The sequence below is a fragment of the Labrus bergylta genome, chromosome 15 (assembly GCF_963930695.1).
Source record: "Labrus bergylta chromosome 15, fLabBer1.1, whole genome shotgun sequence".
In the NCBI taxonomy this organism is placed as follows: Eukaryota; Metazoa; Chordata; class Actinopteri; order Labriformes; family Labridae; genus Labrus; species Labrus bergylta.
Genome location: NC_089209.1, coordinates 4918362 through 4938459, shown reverse-complemented (window position 1 = coordinate 4938459; position 20098 = coordinate 4918362). Strand labels below are relative to the sequence as shown.

Sequence of the window (20098 nt, the reverse complement as noted above, 5' to 3'; positions counted from 1 at the left end):
ACGCACACGCACACGCACACACACACACACACACACCGAGTGATGCTGTGTCAGCGCTTTGTTACGTACGATAATATCAGGGTGTGTGTATGTGTTTAAGAGATTCTTGTTCTATAGTCCGCTGTGCAGAGGAGAAATGTCAATATGTAGGTAATAAATTTGTACCTGCGCACACACACACACACACACACACACACACACACACACACACTAGATGCTGCTGGGTGTCTAGTAGCCTGCTGCTGCTTTCATATCCAGCATTAGCACTTTGTGTGTGTGTGGGTCTGTGTGTAAAATCTAAGAGATGTTTCCTTAGACTAGAGGAGATGAGATAGAGATAGCAAAGCGAAAACAAAATAAACGTTTGACTCTGACCCTTTGATCAGTCCGGATATGAGGAGGTTTCCTGGAAAGAGCCAAGTCATTTGGTACAAATTATGAAGAAAATTACAATTTCCCCCAAACAGAAGCCGCTTTCAGACCCGAGTTAATCAGACAATTCACTGAAAATAATACATAGTACATTGAAAGAGCTTGAAAATAACTAATCCACTTTTCAGAAGCGTATGAATTCAAGTGCACATACGTTTGTGTGTACTATGTTTCTACAGAAAAGTCAGTGAATGACAGAAACACCTTCTTTTGTGTTGTGACACGACCGGCTCACACACTCTGCTGACTCGCTTTGAGCCTGGTGTGTTTCCTCTTTGTTTTGACGGTCGAGGCTGCTGAACAGTCCACCTTACTGCCCGGTTCTGATTTCAGTTTTAATGTAGGGGTCATGGGAATTGATGAGTATTTACTAATACCAGTGCCATAAGTACGGTGGCTGGGAAGTGCAAAGAGTAAATAACAAAGTGTGAAAATTTGAGACAAAACCACTGTTTATGATTGAGAGTTAATATCCTAAACAATGATTAGAAAAGAGGCTAATGGATGAAATGGATTGGGCTCGTCTTCCCTCCTGTACCTGATTTAATTAACATGAAAAACAAATTATTAGCAAGTGAATGAGTAGGTTTGAAATAAACAAACCGACCTCTTTAAAGCCATTCATATTGACAGTTACAGGTTGTGATCTGATGTGAATAATTAAAAACACATTCATATTAGACTCATGAAATGATTTAATAATAAACAGACTATGAACCGTCTTTCTTCCTCTGTCTCTCAAACAGGACTTGGAGTTCCATGGCGTGATGCGGTTCTACTTCCAGGATCGGGTCGCCGGTAACTTTGCCACCAAGTGCATCAGAGTGTCCAGCACAGCGACAACGCAGGACGTCATCGAGACGTTAGCAGAGAAGTTCAGACCGGACATGAGGATGCTCTCCTCGCCAAAGTACTCCCTGTATGAAGTCCACGTCAGTGGCGGTGAGTCCCAGGATTGAAAAGAAAAACACATTCTTTTGAGGTTACTAAAAACAAATACTTTGACCAATCGACCTGTCAGATGAACTGCTGTTTCTGTGTGTGTGTGTTAGAAGAGCGTCAGCTGGACCTGGACGAGAAGCCTCTTGTTGTTCAGCTGAACTGGAACAAAGACGACAGAGAAGGGCGCTTTGTCCTGAAGAACGAGAACGACATCCTTCCCAAGGTCAGCTGCTCAGTCCGTTTTTTTCTTTTTCTTTTAGCATGTTTGACTAATAAGCAGTCGCTAATTAGCTGACTCATCAATCATTCATCATCAGAGGTGGAAGAAAACAGAGCTAAGTTACAAAAGAGACCATTGAAGAAGGCAGACACAATAGACTCGATGTAGTAAAAAAAGAAAAGCTTAGTCGTAATTTAAATGTTTCTTTTTTGCAAACTATACGCTGATCTTGTCTGGTGCTTGTTTAGCCACATATAGTTGTGCTTGTGTACCAGCATCACTAGGCACAAAAAGCTCCCAGTACAGAATCACTTTAAAACAAGCTAAATGAATGGGATGCTATCGATACTCCGTAATCAAACCTTTATTAGATTTTAAAAGAAGCATTTCTTGATAGATGAAGCCCCTCTTAACCGCCCTCTGATGCCAACAAATCCAAGTTGTCTATGAGGGGGAGGTGTGAACAGCACCATGTTTGTTTTTTACAACAGTGCAGTTGCACTCAGACACCTTTGGTGGGCGCCATAACACAACAAGCTGAATTCCTCCATGGTGTTGCTTTAAACAGCCAATGCACATATTTCAACCATATTGCTTTTTTTTTAAGGCTTTATGTGATTTTTTGATCCAGCAGATGTCGCCCTTGAGCACCAGCATGAAACCAAAACAACTTGCGGTGCATTGTTGTGTTAGCATGCTAATGCTAGCGATCTTTATTATGCTGGTATCTTCACACTGCATGTAAATTTACCTGAAATGAGCGTGATCTAGAAACACAGTTAAGCAGTGAGTACAGTATGTTATTCTTCTTTTCTCTAGTCCCTCAATTAAACAACTTTTACACGTGAGGGGAGGAGTCAGCCGGCCGTCCTGGCGATGTAAACAAAGTGAAGATAGGACTCTGAAAACTCTGAAAGCATCACAGACAGTGGGACTCGGGTGTTACACCCATTGTAGACAGTCATGACTCACAGAGTTATTTTCAGAGGATATACTTGATTTCTATTATATTTAAGTGTGAAAAATCACATATAAAGACTTTAAATATTTGCAGTTTCAAATATTAAGTCTACTTACTGAATGTCCCACTGAAAAACAAGTTTGAAAACTGAATTATAACCCTTCATCTGTGTCACTTTATCAACCTTACTGAGGTGACTGAGGAAGAATTTTCCTGATGATTCATTCCTAAATCACAACAACAACATCACACACTGTATGGAGCGACTCCTCACATTCTCTCAAAGGACCTCGCTCACTCTTCTTCCCTTTTCTACCAGAAGAGTCAGAGTAATGGCCCGGAGAAGGAGAAGGACGGAGTGATCCAAAACTTCAAGAGGACTTTGTCCAAGAAGGAGAAGAAGAAGGAGAAGAAGAGGGAGAAGGAGTTCGCCCGGATCCCCGACGGAGACGAGCAGGCGCTCCCCCGAGAGGACGGGTAACACAAACACACGCTCACACGCTCACAGTCATCCATCTTACTGTCCAGCCCATACGTCCTCTCAGTCCTTGGAGAGGGTCTTTGGTTTTTATGGTGCCAAGAAGAGGAAAGAATAGTGATTTCAACTTTGAACTTTCTGTTCCTTCATCTGTCTTCTTTTTGTTATTTCATTGTTTTTCACGCGTTCTGTCTTCTCCCGGTCATTCGTCATTCTCTCATTTTGTTTTTTTAAGTGAAAACAGTCGTCTAGCAGCGGAGGTGTACAAGGACATGCCTGAGACCAGCTTCACTCGGACGATCTCAAACCCAGAGGTGGTGATGAAGAGGAGACGCCAGCAGAAACTGGAGAAACGGATGCAGGAGTTCATGAGCAGCGACGGGAGGCCAGACTCGGGTACGTGAAGTGAACTTCTGACCGACACATCTTGTTTATTAATCTCCTCCTTGGTCCTGGGTCTCCCGTGTCTGCAGCACGGCGCTCTCTAGAAGCGTGTTGTCGTTTAGCTCGGTGCTTCGTTCTTGTGAGAGAAGTTTTCCTTCCTGTACATAAACAACAGCTCACTGCTAAGTTCTTGTCGTTTAACTCAAGCAGAGGAAAAAAAGGTTGGTACTGCCGAGACAGAAAGCTCGCGGCTAATGATCTTTAGCCTGTATTAGTTTACTGCACGCTGTTCTTTCTAAGATAATGCCACGCTCAAGTTAGCATACCTGGACCCCCCAATCAATGTCAACAAACCCTAATCTGGTGTTGTTGTCGGCTGTATCACATTGCCTAAAAGTAATGAGCAACACATGCTTTAAATGTCAGTAATTGTAGTAGTATTATTAAATCTGGAGAGTAACTGGATATGTTAATAGTTACCACAAATAGTGATCGGGCTACAGTAACTTATTAGTCCCAACACTGATTATAAAGTAGGGAACGTTTTGAACCACCAACATGTTTACAAAAGATGTCTGTCCAGATGCAACACCTGGAAAGACAACTCCTGTTCTAGAGATCAATCAAGACCTTGATGAGTCCTTTTAAAAGTAGGTTTACACATATAAGGGATTTGTGTTTTTGTGCAAAAACAATGAAGTTAAGAAAAATGTAAAAATGATGAGATATGATGCGACAGACTCTATTGACCCCTGGGGGAGATTAGTCTGGGACACCAATTGCTGCATAAATTTAGCGTCCTTATAAAAGCAAACAACAGTCCACATGCAAACCAATAAAACATGCTATGAAAACATAATAAGTACAAAAGGTGGAGTGGAGGAGCTGTGCAGGAATGTGCAAGTTGATGGAAGTGCAAATATCTTACTGTATAAAAATTGGACACAATGTGAGAATAAGAGAAAAAAAAACCCGCTCCCAGAGTGAACAGGACTTCATGCAGAGATTCACCTTTTTTGGGAGCGAATGAGTGACCCAAATCTCACAGCCCACACACAGAGCTGGACCGGCCTCAGAACAAGTGTGAGGCTTAAAGAAAACCCGACGTGAACCTGCAAGAAAATCTGCAAGAGTGACCTGAAAATCCCAGTTCACTGCGGCTCTTTATCCTGTGTGACGGAGCCTGAGAAAATCTGCAAGGTGGGGTTTGGAGGAAACAGCTGGTGGAGGTGTTGTGTGGCTGGACTCACTGCCAGACTTGCTCATATAAAGGTCTGAATACATTTAGAACCAAGAATTTGAGATTTATTTTTAATAATGTAATAACGCATGTCAGCGATGGAGAGAACGCCATATGTTGATGGAAAGTCTCACGCTGACATGTTTACACTCACAGAAAGACATGTTGAGTGACTGAAACAAACAAGCCGGCTGGTTTCAGAGTGTGACTCAGGCATTACCTAATCGCTCTGCCAGACACAGACAGACAGATGGACCAGTGAACCGCCTCTAAAAACAGCTTTAAACCACTGTCCACACACATTCAAACAAACACACCCGCTGGGACAGGACGGGTCGTGGTTGGACGGTGACGTTTTCCCAGGAGAGAGAGGGCTATTTTAACCAAACTCATTTCATGTAATGCTACTGAAAATCCTGTTTTGCTTTCGCTAAAGACTCCCTTGTGGGATTTGTGTAGGTGATCATTTCTAGTTGACACAGCCACGTGTTGCTCTGGGTGACAGCGTGCTAAATGATACACGTTCTCTGAGCACGGTTACTCCCTTACAGCTTGAGATATGACTTTTAGCGAGTTCATTTAGACCTTAATATTTCCAGATAATGACCCAAAAGGTCATCTTCACTCATGTAAGAAGTTAAAGTCAGTATGTCTGTACAGGAAAATGTTGGGATCTATACAGAGCTGCATTATAAGTTTCAGATCTTTAATAATTAATAGGAGAACAAAAAATCAATACAGAAATTCACCATCGTCGTGACTCAGGATACAATGACTCTACTGGTGCCAAATATAGATATTTCATTGGAAAAAAAACAGGACGTTGTTATGAACAGATTTCCTGCCAATTTGACTCGCGCGTCACCACACTATGACTCCTCAGTGGCGCTTATGACATGGATTAGTGTGACGCAAACGGAAGTTAATAAGCCAAATAAGAAGTTGAAAGCTGCACAAAAGACGACGAGGGTCATGTTGGACAGCTGTGAAAAGACATTAAGGTGTGATTTAACCGTGAAGCTGACACTATATTCCATTAACATAAATGCATGAATTCTGCCCTTCTGCATTTAATATTCTTTATTTAATGAGTGTTCATGATGTATCAGTTTACGATTATCTTGGAATTGATCAGTTAACACAGGATCCTATCATAATTATAGGCCATGTTGTATCACATCATGAGTAATCATGCATCTCACACACCTCATAATAATATGGATGAACTTTATATATAAAGCACATTTCTAACCCAGATAAAGAAAGTGCTTTACATTAACAAGCTCACACCGTGTAGGTGGTTCAAATAAATGATAAATAATAAAGCAAGGATGTAAAATATTTTATTTTTCCAGTATTTCCTGCTTTTCTCCATCTTAACAGGACATAGAGTCTGTTGGCGTTGGATTGTTTGATGGACACAACAAATATATTATTAATAATAATAATAATAATAATAATGCATTAGACTATAGTGCTTTTCTAAGTATTAAAAGACTCATAGGCGTTGTGGAAGAGGTGAGTTGTTAGTGATTTATTTTAGTGGTTTTTGTGAGTGAGTTCCAGAGGGTGGTAGCAGCAATGGAGAAGGCCCTGTCCCCCTGTGGACCTGTGGTTTGTCCTGCAGGGGGGAGTCAGGCCAGCCTGAGAGTGCAGGTGGGCATGTTACTTTTGACTATGGGAACATTTATTGAGTGCAGATGAGTCAAAAGAAAAATGGCTTCTTTCAGATCTAAATTTGTTTGTCTTTCTAACTCGATCACTTCCTGTCATCTCATTAATGTGTATGCGTCTATTTTTTTTTGATTGGCACGTGTAAATGTACGTTGCTGATTGAAATGTTGATCCTTTTTTTAGCCAGTAGTTGAATCACTTGTCTGTAAAAAGAGTATTTCAACCAACCAGGAAACTCAAAGGGCTTTTTTTTCCTGTTTTTGAGCGTTGGAGCAAACAATGACCTGTTGCCCTCTGATGTGTTAATCAAGGCTTAATGACTTAAAAAGATGTTTGTGTTCTGTCCTGCAGGGGGCACTTTGCGGATATACGCCGACAGCCTGAAGCCCAACATCCCGTATAAGACCATCCTGCTCTCCACCAGAGACACGGCTGACCTTGCCGTGGTGGAGGCGCTGGAGAAGTACGGGCTGGAGAAGGAGAACCCCAGAGAGTACTGCATCGCTCGGGTAACCAGGACTTTTCTGCTCCCCCCCCCCCCCCCCCCTTTTTTTTTTTTTTTTTTTTAAAGACCTCATCTTGTAATCCCAAGCTTAACACTAAACAAACCTCCCGACCTTTCCTGTTCCACCATTAATCACACCCCTCCTCCTAAATCAGTAAGGTTGAACACGTTTTAGTAAAGCCTGGTGTTAACTTCTGCTGTTTGGTGATTCATGAGCCCCTCCAGCTGCAGTGGAACATAATGCTGAGTCATATTAATCAGACTCAAATTGAACTGCGATGCTTTAATCGGCATAATTTGATTTTGATGGGATTTACTTTTCCGGTGTATTCTGGCTTCTGCCGTCTTCCTAACACCTACAACCTTTTTTGTTCTCCATGCCACAAAAGAAACCTCTGTCTTCTTATCCCATCAATACACACCTCCATCATTCTTCTGAGAGGCTGTGAGGAGGACAGCCAAGGTCATGGTCATGTGAACAATAAAACACACACACACACACACACATAAAAATGCAACACACTCTTCACTGTACTGGCAGATTGAAACAGAATGCTTCTTGGCAGTAAAACCTTTTGGGAGGATTGCAATTCAATTGCTTTCTGACTGAGTGCTGGAGAAGCAGCAGATGCTCTGTGTCTGTGTGTCTGTGAGTGTCTGTGTGTCTGTGTGTGTCTGTGAGTGTGTGTGTGTGTGTTCAAGGTATGTGTGTATATTAGTGTATGCCTGTGACTGTTACGGTGAACTTGGCTGCCCTCTCCACAGCCTCTCCCTCTCTGATGGACTCTGTGTCGATGGCCAATCATATGAAATAACTCCTCCAGCAGCCTATACAGTGGAGGGCCCTCTAGAGACTACACACACACACACACACACACACACACACACACACACACACACACACACTCATGCACGCACATAGTTGATAGTCAGTAGCAATTTGCTGATGAGACTTTAGCACAGGGAAAGTCCATTAGGTTAGTGAGCATGAGGAATAAGCAGCAGTCTACCAGCTGCTAGCATGTTTCTGTGCAGGGGGGGGAGGGGACGTTAACCGAGATGAGCTCCAACAGGATGAAAATATGTGGGGCAACTGTTACATTCTTCTAAAAAAAACCAAACATTTAAACTTCATTATTGATGAAGCAAGACGACATGATAATCTCATTATGAAATAAAAAAGTAAACATTTGGAAGAACAGCGTTGTTTTCTTTCTCACTCACGATCACGTCACGTCACCTCATGACAAACAGGAAGTTCAACAATCAAAATGTAATGAATATTTCAGAAAATGTACATGATGGTAACTGGAAATATGATGCTTTCTCCAAGCAAACAATCTGTAATAAATCTTTAAACATCCTCTCCATGAAATAGGGTATTCTTATGTTTATGGTCCATGAAGTGTCAGAGCTATTGACGACACATCTTCACTCCCTCCTGTTGGACACAAGTGAAGCCAAAATACCACATTGAAGGGCGCTGTGGAAATGCTAATTAAGTCAGAGTTTGTCCAGTAGAGGTCAGCCAGTGGAACTGTTCTTGGGGTTTGGGAATCAAAACCTGGATCCTTAAGGACCAGGTTCCTTATTTTTTTCAAAACCTGAAAATTGTGACTTTTGAGCCTATCGATTGGTCCTATCTCGAGTCCAGTTACATGCTTTAAAGTTGTGCTCTTATCAAGGTGCAGATGGCCTAGCGGTTAGGTTGTGCACCATGCACCAGGTTATAGTCCTCCAAGCATACAGCCTGGATTAAATTCCCACCGGAGGCTCCTTTCCTGCATGTCATTCCCCACTCTCTCTCTCTCTCTGTCTCCTGATTTCCTACTCTAGCCGCCGTCCTTTCAAATCAAGTGGAAAAAGCCAAAAAATAAATCCCAAGTCAAAGTTGCAAGCTTATCCTGAATCTTGGTCCACAACAGACTGGAGTTGTCACGATACCAGAATTTTAACTTCAATATGATGAGCAAAGATGTAACAATATCTATACCTGTTTGGTTACCACGGCAACAAAAAATGACCTCCAGGGTCTCATAAACTGGTTGATTTAGACCAGCTCCTTTGCAGGGTCACTTTACACTAGAAATGAAAGGCAGAATAAATAAGAATTTCCTGAAAATAATCGATACCTAAAATATATTATTTTTTCTGATTATTCTGAGTAATCCAGGAGAAGTGTGTGCAGGAGTTTTACTCTGTATTTGATTGACGTCAGCGTTCGTGCAAGAGTGTGAATCTCAGTTTCAGTCTGCATGTCGGGGGTTAATGGAGTCTAGAGGGGAACTTTAACAATGACTTTAATCTTTAAACTTCAGGATGCTGATGTTGGAGCCTCTGAACATGTGGAACATTTAATAGTCCAATGTAGGAACATTTGTGATCTTGAACTTTCTGTGACTGTCATTAACATCCTCCTGGGATCTCAAATTAAATCTGTCAATCACATGAAAATAAGAGGGCACCTCTGCAAACGGTGATTACTGTGATTTGTTTTTTTTTGACTCACAGAATGTTTTATCTTTTTTTTTTTTCCATTCTGCAGCAAGATGACAAATCGAGCAAAGACGTGATTCTGGACGATTCTGAGTGTCCGCTGCAGATCTTCAGGGACTGGCCAGCCGACAGAGGTATACTTCACAACAGATTAACATGCCTCTGTTGCTCTCTGTTCTCTTTTCTTTGTCGCTACCGCCCCCTTCTGCTGCCGTATAGTCATTACAACTACCTTCTACTTCATGTTCATGTCATGCCTTTGTTTGAAGAGGAGTTGAGTTGTAAGCTGGAGCTCACAATAAACTAAACATTATACATTTTTTATTTTATTTTAAAGACCATAGTACAAGAATCTGTTGATAGATTCTCAACAGTTTAAATTCTAGGCATCATTTTGATTAAATCAATGTAATAGACTTAAATATTTGTCTATTTTGTGTCAGGAGCCCTTGTGTTCCAGCTGAAGAAGAGACCGCCCGACTACCAGGGGAGGAAGGCAAGGAAAATGGAGGACAAGGGTCTGCGGAGAGACGGCAGCAGCAGCTCACTGCCTCCTGAGAAACTGCCTTACCTGGTGGAGCTGAGCCCAGGTACAACCACAACACAAACACGCTCACAAAGCACCACAGCGTCTGCTTCTTTATCTGTATAGTATTACTCTAGAGTCTATCAGTAGTATTTAAAACAATAGTCCAAGAACCAGCAGCTTCTCTGATGCTGTAATGACAGATAACTTCCAGCAGGTGGACATGTTGCAGCAGTAAAAACATACAAAGGTTTCGGCCCCTGCTGAGGTGAGTTAATCACATGTGGCTGCTTTATGGATCCCAGCTGTTCTGTGGTTTCTGCTCCTACCAGAGCAGGATTTCCTCAGTACATAAAAGCCACAGCTGGAGGTCGCTGACACCTAGAACGAAGACGACTCTTAAAACAAGCAGAATCTGTGGATCACTTACTCTTTAAAGACAACGGCACTGAAACGTCATTTAGGAGCTCTTCAAACAAATCAAAGCGCTGATTTATAAGACAGGACAAAGGACTCAGTCGAGCTGTTTACCTTTATGCTCTTTGTGAACCACTTGCTTCGCTTAGGGTCATTTTAAACGTACCAAGAACTAAAGGGGGAGCTTGATTAGCTGTGTTTGTAAGTATATCAATGATAGCTAAGGAGACTCTTATTCAATGCTGATACCGCTGCTACACTATTCACTTGGATGATGCAGCTGTTATACGTTCAGGAACAGTTTTCCTAAATGAAAAAGTTGGACACACAAAACAGAGATGGGGGTTTTGGTTTATGGACGTATGAGTTTCATGGAGGTCCTTAAGAAGTCTAACTGTGACAGAAAAGTGATCCACATCAAGCTTCAAAGCATTCATAAATAAAAATACTTGCATCATTAATCAACTGCTCAACATATTTAAACTGTATTTAAGCAATAAACTTGATCATTCTGAGAGCAGATTTGTTCAGTTTTTATTGCCCATACGTCATATGATTGAAGTCTAGCTCGGAGTATTTTAAGAGGCATTGGTTGAGGGACTTGGAGAACAACAAAAGGTAAGTTGCTCTGACAAAGCTCCAGGAATGCCGTCTGGAAACTTCTGATAAAGTTAAATAAGCACTTTGGAAAATGAACCCTGACCCGAGTCCTGCTAAATGTGCATTATGAAGCCCTAACAGCTTGTTTTCTTGCTACTGATCCCCTCTCTCTCTCTCTTCTTAGCCTCCTCTTTGTCTGTCATTAAACCCCCTCTAATAAACTGACCTGACGGAAACCCAAACACATCTCAGCACCAAACGTCTTTGAACGCGTTGTGCTGAAATGAGATTGGGAGACCAGTGTCGGGTCCAGGATTGTACTAACATGTCTACGTCCTCTACTGTCAGGTTCACAGTCTGGGGAAACTAGACGAGATATGGGGACTTAAACTGTTGGTTATCCTAAATAATGTCTGCTGGAGCTTTGTGTGTGTGTCAGAGTGTCAGAGTGTGTGTTCGTTCCTGAACTTCTATCTTTCAAAATCAGGTTAGATCCTTTCAGCGGTTCAGGTTCATGTCTCACATGGATGATGAGTTTTTGAAGTCCATGAGGACCTGGATGTTTATGAAAGCAAAAAAAGGCAAGAATGCTAATAAAATGGTGTTGTACATGACAATCAAGGAATGCAACATATTAGCAATAATATATTAAAGGCATCATGCGTAACATTATGAATATTAATTTAATAAAATAATATACTGGGAGGAAGCCGGAGTAGTTGGGAGAAATCCACCGAGCACATGGAGAACATGCAAACACAGAGAGGCTCCTGTCAGACGGGGATTCAAACAAGGAACCTCCTTGTGCAACAGCGTTAACCACTGCAGCACTGTGCAACCCCCCTCTATTAAATGATATTATATATATGTGTATATAACTAAATATATTTAGAGTGAAGTCAAACTCCGTCTGGATTTGTTGTTCTCTGCTCTTTGTTCACATGGATGGGATGACGCTTTCTTCAACTCGTTTATGTTTCGCTCAGAGACTCAAACATGTTTCATACGTGTTTTTTTCTCAACTGAACCCCTCCATATCCAACTGTTAGCCCTTCCACCAAGAGGGGGAAGAGCAATAGCCCCGCCCACTCAGGGAAGCTGAGTCTAGGTGCATCAAAACAGAGTGTTGTCTTAAGATTACATTATCTGAAATTAATCGCAGACATGTTGATTGGCACTTGTCGGCTGCTGTCTCTGTCCCTGCTTGTAAAAAAGGACAGGAGGGGCGGGGGATGTATGTAAACAGGAGGGGAGGGGGGGAGAACTAGAAGAGAGCTTTTGATTTGATCTGAAATCTGCTCTGTAAGTCGTTTAGTAAGCCTTTAACAAAATGTTTAATTGCGATTCACTTGTTATTTGTAACAACTTACAAACACTTTTTGTGCAGACAGCAGCATCTAAACGTTCTAAAAATTATTGCATAGTATCACAAATATAGTCAGAAAAAGGATTTCAAAAATGTAGTGTGTGTGTGTGTGTGTGTGTGTGTGTGTGTGTGTGTGTGTGTGTGTGTGTGTGTGTGTGTGTGTGTGTGTGTGTGTGTGTGTGTGTGTGTGTGTGTGTGTGTGTGTGTGTGTGTGTGTGTGTGTGTGTGTGTGTGTGTGTGTGTGTGTGTGTGTGTGTGTCTCTCCATGAAATGAATCGGTTACATTAACGGGTTTCATGTATTGCTGCATTTCTTCCTCCTTGCTGCATTCTCACCCTCTGCTATGTGTCTGTTTTCTTCCTCTCCTTCTTACTGCATGGTGTGTTTGGTTGTGTGTGTGTGTCTGGGGCCTTGTGCATGTGTCCTTCTACCTCTGCACCTGCCTGCCTGTTTGCCTAGGCCGAGGGAATCACTATGCCTACTACGCCTATCGGCACCACGAAGGTAAAGGAACCCACCACACTTCCTCTGTGACTCTTGCAGTGGCTCATGGGATTGTTGTGAGAGATTTTGTTTGACTTGAGGTTCTTGGTAGGAATACTGCACATGTTCCTAAATAAGCAAATGTAAAGAAACAAAGTCAGAAAATTTAAATAAAGTCAGTTTTGTAGACAGCTTTTTATCTATTTAGATTTGAGACAAAATTCTTGAACTTAGCAGCTTCAAAAGAATACAGATTTTTAAGTAAATGCTATTTCAAGAACATGGAAGCCACTTTAGTCTTTATTTAATATGAAGCGAAGCTTAGCACAAAGTCTTAAAACACTCAACTCCTGGCAAGAAATACGTGCCCTCGGATTGCACCTGTTAATAAAAGTCAAGATATCATATTATTGCTCTTAAAAAAAAGTGAACAGATTCAGTTTGAGAACAAATCTTTGCCAAGATAAGTTAAGTTTTAAGCTAAGTTTTGTAGACGTTCTGAAGCAGTGTCGTAATGACACCAAGATGTAAAACTTTGATACCAAACAAGTGAAAATCAAACGATGTTGATATCTGTCTCGTTACATTGCAACAGAATAAGTCCAAGGCACCTAATATATGATAACTCCTTGATTTAATTTCCCAAAATTGCGAGCAAACTCTTGTCTTAATTTCATGAATATGTTGGCAATGTTTCAAAACTTAAAGGTTGCTGACGTATTTGTGAATTTTTTAGACAGCATGTGCTCGTATCCCCAAAAATATGATAGAGACCCTTTTTTAAACGATTCCTTCTCAGTTATTAGTGATTATTTTCTTGCAGTAGCATTGGGTGTAAAATATCACTGAAGATCTGTAGTTTTTAAAAAATAAATACTTTATTACTTCTTAATAAATATCAATCCAGAAACGAACGGGGACTGTTCTGTTTTGTATGAAATACTGAAGATTTCAACAACCTTTTTGTGAGGTCGTTTTATTGCAGACATTTTTAATATTGCACATGCTTTGTGTTTGAATTGAAGTATCTTATTTCCAACATGTAAAAAAGAGGAGATACGAAAACTTAGAAATAAGCGGACAGAAAAAAAGTGATATGTCCAAATATAGAAAGACATCATACAAAAGAAGCTTTCAAATACTCGTCACTTCAATTTACACGTCTGAAATGGAGTGGGAAGAAGTATAACCTCAAAGTTAATTCAATTCACTCAGATAAAACGAGGCAGCTTTATGTTTATAGCCCAAAGAATACGCTTAAAAAACAGGCTAACATTAAGCAAGAAACAGTGAATTTAACTGTTAAGAATAATAAAGAAATGTATAAAATGTAATAACAGTGCAGTTCCAGGTTGTAGTCAACTTAAATCAAAACAAAAGGAATAAAAATGCCCAAGAGAAAAAAGTGAAGAATGACAGATTTTTGAATTTGGCTCAATTTTAATTTTCTGTCTTTATAATATAATATCAAAGTTTTTGTAACTTTGCCATTCCATGCAACAGCGAGACCAAAGTGCAAACAGAATCTAGTAAAAGGAAGTCTATCTCTCCAGTATTATTTTAAGAATGTGGTTCTGAGGTTTTTCTGATACTCATTCATTCGACCCAGAATTTTCTTTTCCCTGAGGACAAAATCTTTCCACCTTTTTTTTTTCTGCAGGGAACTAAAACACTGCTTGGCTTTTTACTAAACTCCTGTCCACTAATAATCAATAACCGCTCTGCAGCCACCACAAGCCTCCCACATTTGATGCCACATTAGCACCACATTACCCCGTTTAAAGCTCTTTCTCTGACTGACATGTTGAAGGGATTCTTCTTTTAGACAGACAGTATGAGTGCGTAGCCGAACTTTGATTTAACACTACTTCTTTTTTCAATTAAATGTGATCTGAAGGACGCTAACGCAGTGCTAACCGTGAGTGTTTGTTTGTGTGTAGACGGGTCAGACTCCCGGGACAAACCAAAGCTGTACAGACTTCAGCACAGCATCACTGAGGTCGGCTCGGACTGCACAGAGGACGGCGCCATCCAGGTAACTTCAACGCAAAAACACGCTTCAGGCTTGTCAAAGTCAAACTGAGTTGTCCTCGAACTTTAACGATCTTTTAAATTGCGAAAGAGGATAAAGCAGTTTGGGGACCTTTTTATAGAAACCTAACATATTTTTACTGTCTGATTTTAAACATCTGGCACATGTGATATTTGAGGACTCATCCTTCCACTTAGAAAATGAAAAGCTATTACGATTTAAACAGCATCACATGTTTCCCTTTATTTATTATTTCATGAACTCCTGCACTCTGTGTTGTGTTCCTCTAACATCATACACTAGCTGGATGATGCTGAAGTAGGGGGCGCTGTCAAAGGGATATAAACTAATTGAATCAAATCTTTTGAGTTATTACCATAGACTGTATAAATCTACCGATGTCCAATGTGACCTTGGGAAAGACTTCATCGGCAGCGTATGAATGGGATTAGTTAAACTGATCGACCCTTTACATAGCCTGTGTGAGCTGAGAATGTTTAAAATGCCCAACCATATTTCTTGATCAGTGATGTGGATTTGAGCCATCAGTCTGATATTCCATACGTAAATTACTTCAATATCGAACCCTATACTGATATAAGATCGACTCGGTCCCATCTCTACTGATAAACTGCTCTTTCTGCTTTAAAAAGGTCATTTTAGTATCACACCTAATGGGGATAACTCGAGGAAGTGATTCTTTTTGGTGGTTTGTTATAGCGCTGCAACCCTGAGTTAATGAATCTATTAGTTGCTAATTATTTTGAGCTTTGACAATTCAAAGTATTTAAATTGTGTCTTCTTAAATGTGAAGATTTTCAATGACTAAACTTCATATCGTTGTGTTGGAAGACTGAAGAGGACATAATAGGTTGTCATCTTTGGTTCTTCCCAATTTCTGACATTTTTATTGACCAAACAAGTGTTGATCAGAATCAGAATCGGGTTTTATTGCCAAGTACATTTACACATACAAGGAATTTGACTTGGTGTATTGGTGCTAAACAATTAACAAGGAAATAAAGCAGAACTAGAAACAACTTAAATAATACAGAATAAGAAGATATTACAATATATAAAATAGAATTTAAAAATGTAAAATAAAAAAACAAAATGTACAAAAGATGGATGGATGAACTGATAAGAATTGATTGTTGGTTGCAGCATAGAGCCAAATTAAACACGAAGTGTGTGTAATGAGAACACAACACAGTCTCAGTGTGACTTTAAAGCTGCAGCCTCACGTTTTTATCGTTTGATTTCTCCAGCTGCTCGGTCCGGGGATTCTGCCCCATCACTGCAACCTCATGCACACTGAAGGTATGGTGACCGTGACGCCGCACGGCCCCGACGCAGACACCTTCGTAGACGGGCAGCGAGTCACAGAAACGACGGTGCTGCGTTCAGGCTCCACTATCCAGTTCGGCTCGGCGCACGTCTTCAAGTTTGTGGACCCGATGTTTGACCAGGGGGGGAAGAGAGAACCGGCGGCCATGATGAGGAGCCGACACAAGTCTGGGTGAGTAAGAGGAGCTTCCTCCCTCACTTCCTATCTGCACACTGTTTGCTCTAGCTTGTGAAGAGAGAGAGAGAGAAAAAAACGCAGAGGGTGTTATTGAAGACGGAGGGAGGAGATGATGAGGTTTGGAGTTGGCAGCCACACTTGGAGATGAAGGGCGGGAGAACGGTGGGAGGGATGGAGAGAATGAGGAAATGAGAGGAGAGGAAGAGCGGAGGTCTGGGGTTATGGCAGGCGGTCTGCCCTCTAATCTGATCAACATGGTGCTGGGTGTGGCCTCCTGCTCGCTGTCGCTTCACACACCAACAGGAGACGGAGCGAGGGAGAACACACAGCAGATAAGAGGAGAGGAGAGGGGAGTGTGTGAGCTGCTATGGATGAGTTACAGACAAGAAAGAGGTTTTGAATTAGAATTGAATGGCCCTTTAATGACTCTGTGGATGAGTGACGCTGCGATAAAAGAGAGAGAGGTGTGTAAGTTACCAGCTCTTTAGCTCATTACTCTGTGTTTCTGCATGAAGGACTTCTTTGAAAGAAGGAGAAGCTCGGTAAGCTCTTCTTTGATCTTCTGTGAGTTTTTCAGACTTGCCGTAGAACGTAATGGCGTGTTTTCTTAAGTTGTTTTCTCAGGTTGAAGGCGTTTTGGAACGTTGTACTTATTTAGAGTTCTTTGAAGTCGATGACAGAGACTGAATTGTTTGTTGTTGATTCATGTTTAGTCATTTGAAATCAGACATTTTCAAGACAAAAATGGTTGAAGAACTACAAAAGAATATTTCGATTCCGTCTATGGCAGTGTCTTTTTGGATATGAATCCAGCTGCAGCATATTAGTTTGACTTTGTGTCTTGTTTGCCATGATACCAGAATTTTAAACTTCAATATGATTCTCCTAAAAATCAGACGATATCGTTTCTTGTTTTGATTCCACAGGAACAAAAAAAAAGTCCTCGGCATCTCATATTGTCTAAGTTCTCTTTTTTTGACTAAATAAAATAACTTGTAGGTAAACTCCTGAGCTGCATTGGTAAGCTTTCAATACCAGAACATGGCCAATGTATTCATTTGTGTTATTCAGACAGTGTCACCTCCTCCTCTGCTCTCTGTCTGTAAGAAGCATCAAAAGAAGACGAGTAATGTCAGTATCTGCCGACCTGTCAAATTAAATCGACCACCACTACTCTCTCTCTCTCATACTCAGCAGCTTTGGCTTGAAATGTGACAAAAAAGATCAGAAGTTATTCTAAGACTTTGGTACTTCTCCTTACTATTTATCAGTAAAAATCAGAGATGGTATCTGTTGGAGCCAAAATGCTTCTTTTTATTGATCTTTGCAAGAAACCCAACTCAACACTGAATTTATATTTGAGTGTAATACCGACACTGAACACTGGGTTGAAGAACTTCAAAAGAGGTAATTGGATTCAGGTGTTTGGAAGTATATAATTATAGGACAACGTATTTACAGCTGCTAAGAGTAAAAATGACCGCCATATTTTTCAGATTTGGCAACTAGATGCTAATTCCTTTCTGCCAGCTGAAGAAACAGTTGTTAAAGTTTCAAACTCTCCATGTGTGTAAACATGCCTCTCACACCATGCTGTCAGAGGGTTCAGAGCTGGGTACAGGTTTACATTCCAAAGAGTCCATAAGGTGACTTAATTATCACCTTCGACCACAGAGGAAGAGGTAATCATCGAGTTTAGAGAGCTAGAAAAAAACCTGTAATACTTTTACTCTGACTGGATGTCATGCTCCTGAAATGGACCAAGTTTCAGAGTGGGGAGTCTTTCTCCCAACCTTGGTGTGTTCTCTGAGCTTTGAGTCATATTGTGAAAGAGGCATGGACACTACAAAGAATGTGTGTCGCACTAAAACAAGTTTTTAGCTGTTTTGAGAGTTTGTGACGTCCTGATTTTTTTCCCTTGAACCACTAAGCGACTCATTTATACTGAGGATGAAATCAAGACACCAAGAGGTGTGTCTATTGGTTATCAGGAATCTGGGGTTATTAGCCAGACTTAACAATTAAACATGAAAACAAACAGAGAATCATCACCTGTCTCTGTAGATCCCATTAGATCTGTTTAGCCTTTTTGGCATCTATAAGCATTTGTTTTGGTTAATAGCTCGCATCTTTACTTTTTCACTCTCAATCCTTTCATCTTTGCTGCTCTCAGCTTAAGCAGGCAGCTGTTCTGAGTTGGGGGAAAAAAGAAAAAGCTCTGAAAACCTGCTGTAGACGTTCTGCCAAAGCACCAAATAGAACACAGACTGAGTTAGCGACCAGCTGCTGTGGAGGATTTGGCAGCTGAAGAGGTAGACATTTCTCTCAGGTTGGTGAGGAGCTCAGGGAGAGAAAATATTTGATTTAGCACTCATCCGTCGACCAACCAGAAACATAGCTTTAAAAATGAATGCTAATGTTGCTAACATGTCATGTGATATGTAAACAGGCAGCTTTGCTAACACAACCAGGCGGCAGTAGCTGTAGGGTTTGGGAACTGGAGGGTCGCTGGTTCATGTCCCATTTGAGGAACAAAATATGGAAGATGGTCTTGTAGCTGGAGAGGTGCCAGGTCACTTCTCGAGTACTGCCGTTGAGCACCGAATCCCCAACAGCTCTGGCATGCTAGCAGTGTGTAGAGCTTCACTCTCACATCTCTCCATTAATGCATGTCCACACGTCCTGTTTGAGCATGTGTGTGTATTTCAGGCCTACGAGTGTAAGAAGCATCTCGTTCAATTACAGAGTGTGAACCAGAATTTCCCTCAGGGATTAATCAAATATGTAAAAAAGCCCTCCCTTTTGCACTATTTAAGACGAGAGAAAGTATGAAGTCAGGCTGTGCAATATGTCGCATTGAAGGCAGCGAGCAGCGTTAAACAGCTAGTCTAACAACAAGGATTTTAAATGTATTTTAAATATGTAAATAAATCCTTAAATATGTAAATAAAATTAAATAAATATAACGACACTGCAGCAACATAAACCTTACTAAAAAAACGTACTAATGTGTTTCCTGCTTATTTTGATCCCCCAAAAATGATAAAGTATCAATAATTATTACATTTATATAAAGAAAACATTGATCTGATCTGTTAAAAATGTAAAAAAAAGGAACTTTGTTATTTTAATAAGACCCACAGATTGGTCTTTTTAAAAATAATTTGGCTAATTAAATTAATTTAAAGAAGAGCATGCGTCTTACTGCCGTCCCTTTTTTTCTTACTCAAGTTGGGAGAATTGTACGTTTAGAGTTAAAGATGTCACCGCTCGAATTAAAGTTATATTCTAATTATTCCTGATACATTTCTCATGTTGGGGATTTCCCCAAGCAATTCAAACGTAGCTCTTGTACATGGGTTTGTTATCGGGTGTCTGAGAATTTTCTATATTTTATTTTATTATTGTATTTGTAGCTATTCTAAAGAGATTATTTCTGAACATGTTTGGCACCTGGTGATGATTGTGGATAACCAGCTCACCCCCTCATCACTCTTTGAAACGCTGATGACAGCCTATAGGCCTGAAACCCGTCGATGTCATCCAGCTGTTGTTTATCTTTATTATTAAACTGTAAAACTTCACTCTGGGTGCTGACGTTTTTTGTTTTCTTCTTGAGTTAGCACAGAATGTCTTTAAGGAGTTTTTCGTGTTGAGCTTGTAACAGAATGGTTCATTTATCTCCAAAGATTCAGAGTCATGTCTGTCGTGTTGCTGTCATTTTGTGCAGCTCAGTGTCACCTCAATGTGGAATCAAAGTCTGACGCTGTGGATGTGGTTTTTCTGGGCTGCTCTCCAACATGCTGCTCAAACTCAG

At 40.7% G+C, this 20098-nt stretch overlaps 1 protein-coding gene across 19 annotated transcripts in view; it reads left to right on the top strand.

The window, feature by feature from the left end:
• Positions 1 to 20098, top strand: part of afdna (afadin, adherens junction formation factor a) — a 110722-nt gene that overhangs the window by 34363 nt on the left and 56261 nt on the right. For 9 of the 19 annotated variants that reach the window (XM_065963647.1, XM_065963644.1, XM_065963651.1 and 6 more), the window contains exons 2-11: positions 1179 to 1374; positions 1485 to 1597; positions 2875 to 3032; positions 3269 to 3429; positions 6683 to 6840; positions 9382 to 9466; positions 9776 to 9922; positions 12701 to 12745; positions 14665 to 14759; positions 16025 to 16275. In XM_065963647.1, the coding sequence (XP_065819719.1) occupies positions 1179 to 1374; positions 1485 to 1597; positions 2875 to 3032; positions 3269 to 3429; positions 6683 to 6840; positions 9382 to 9466; positions 9776 to 9922; positions 12701 to 12745; positions 14665 to 14759; positions 16025 to 16275 (1409 nt within the window). The remainder of the gene's footprint in view (positions 1 to 1178; positions 1375 to 1484; positions 1598 to 2874; positions 3033 to 3268; positions 3430 to 6682; positions 6841 to 9381; positions 9467 to 9775; positions 9923 to 12700; positions 12746 to 14664; positions 14760 to 16024; positions 16276 to 20098) is intronic. The other 10 variants (XM_065963654.1, XM_065963643.1, XM_065963655.1 and 7 more) reach the window with 6 other exon arrangements.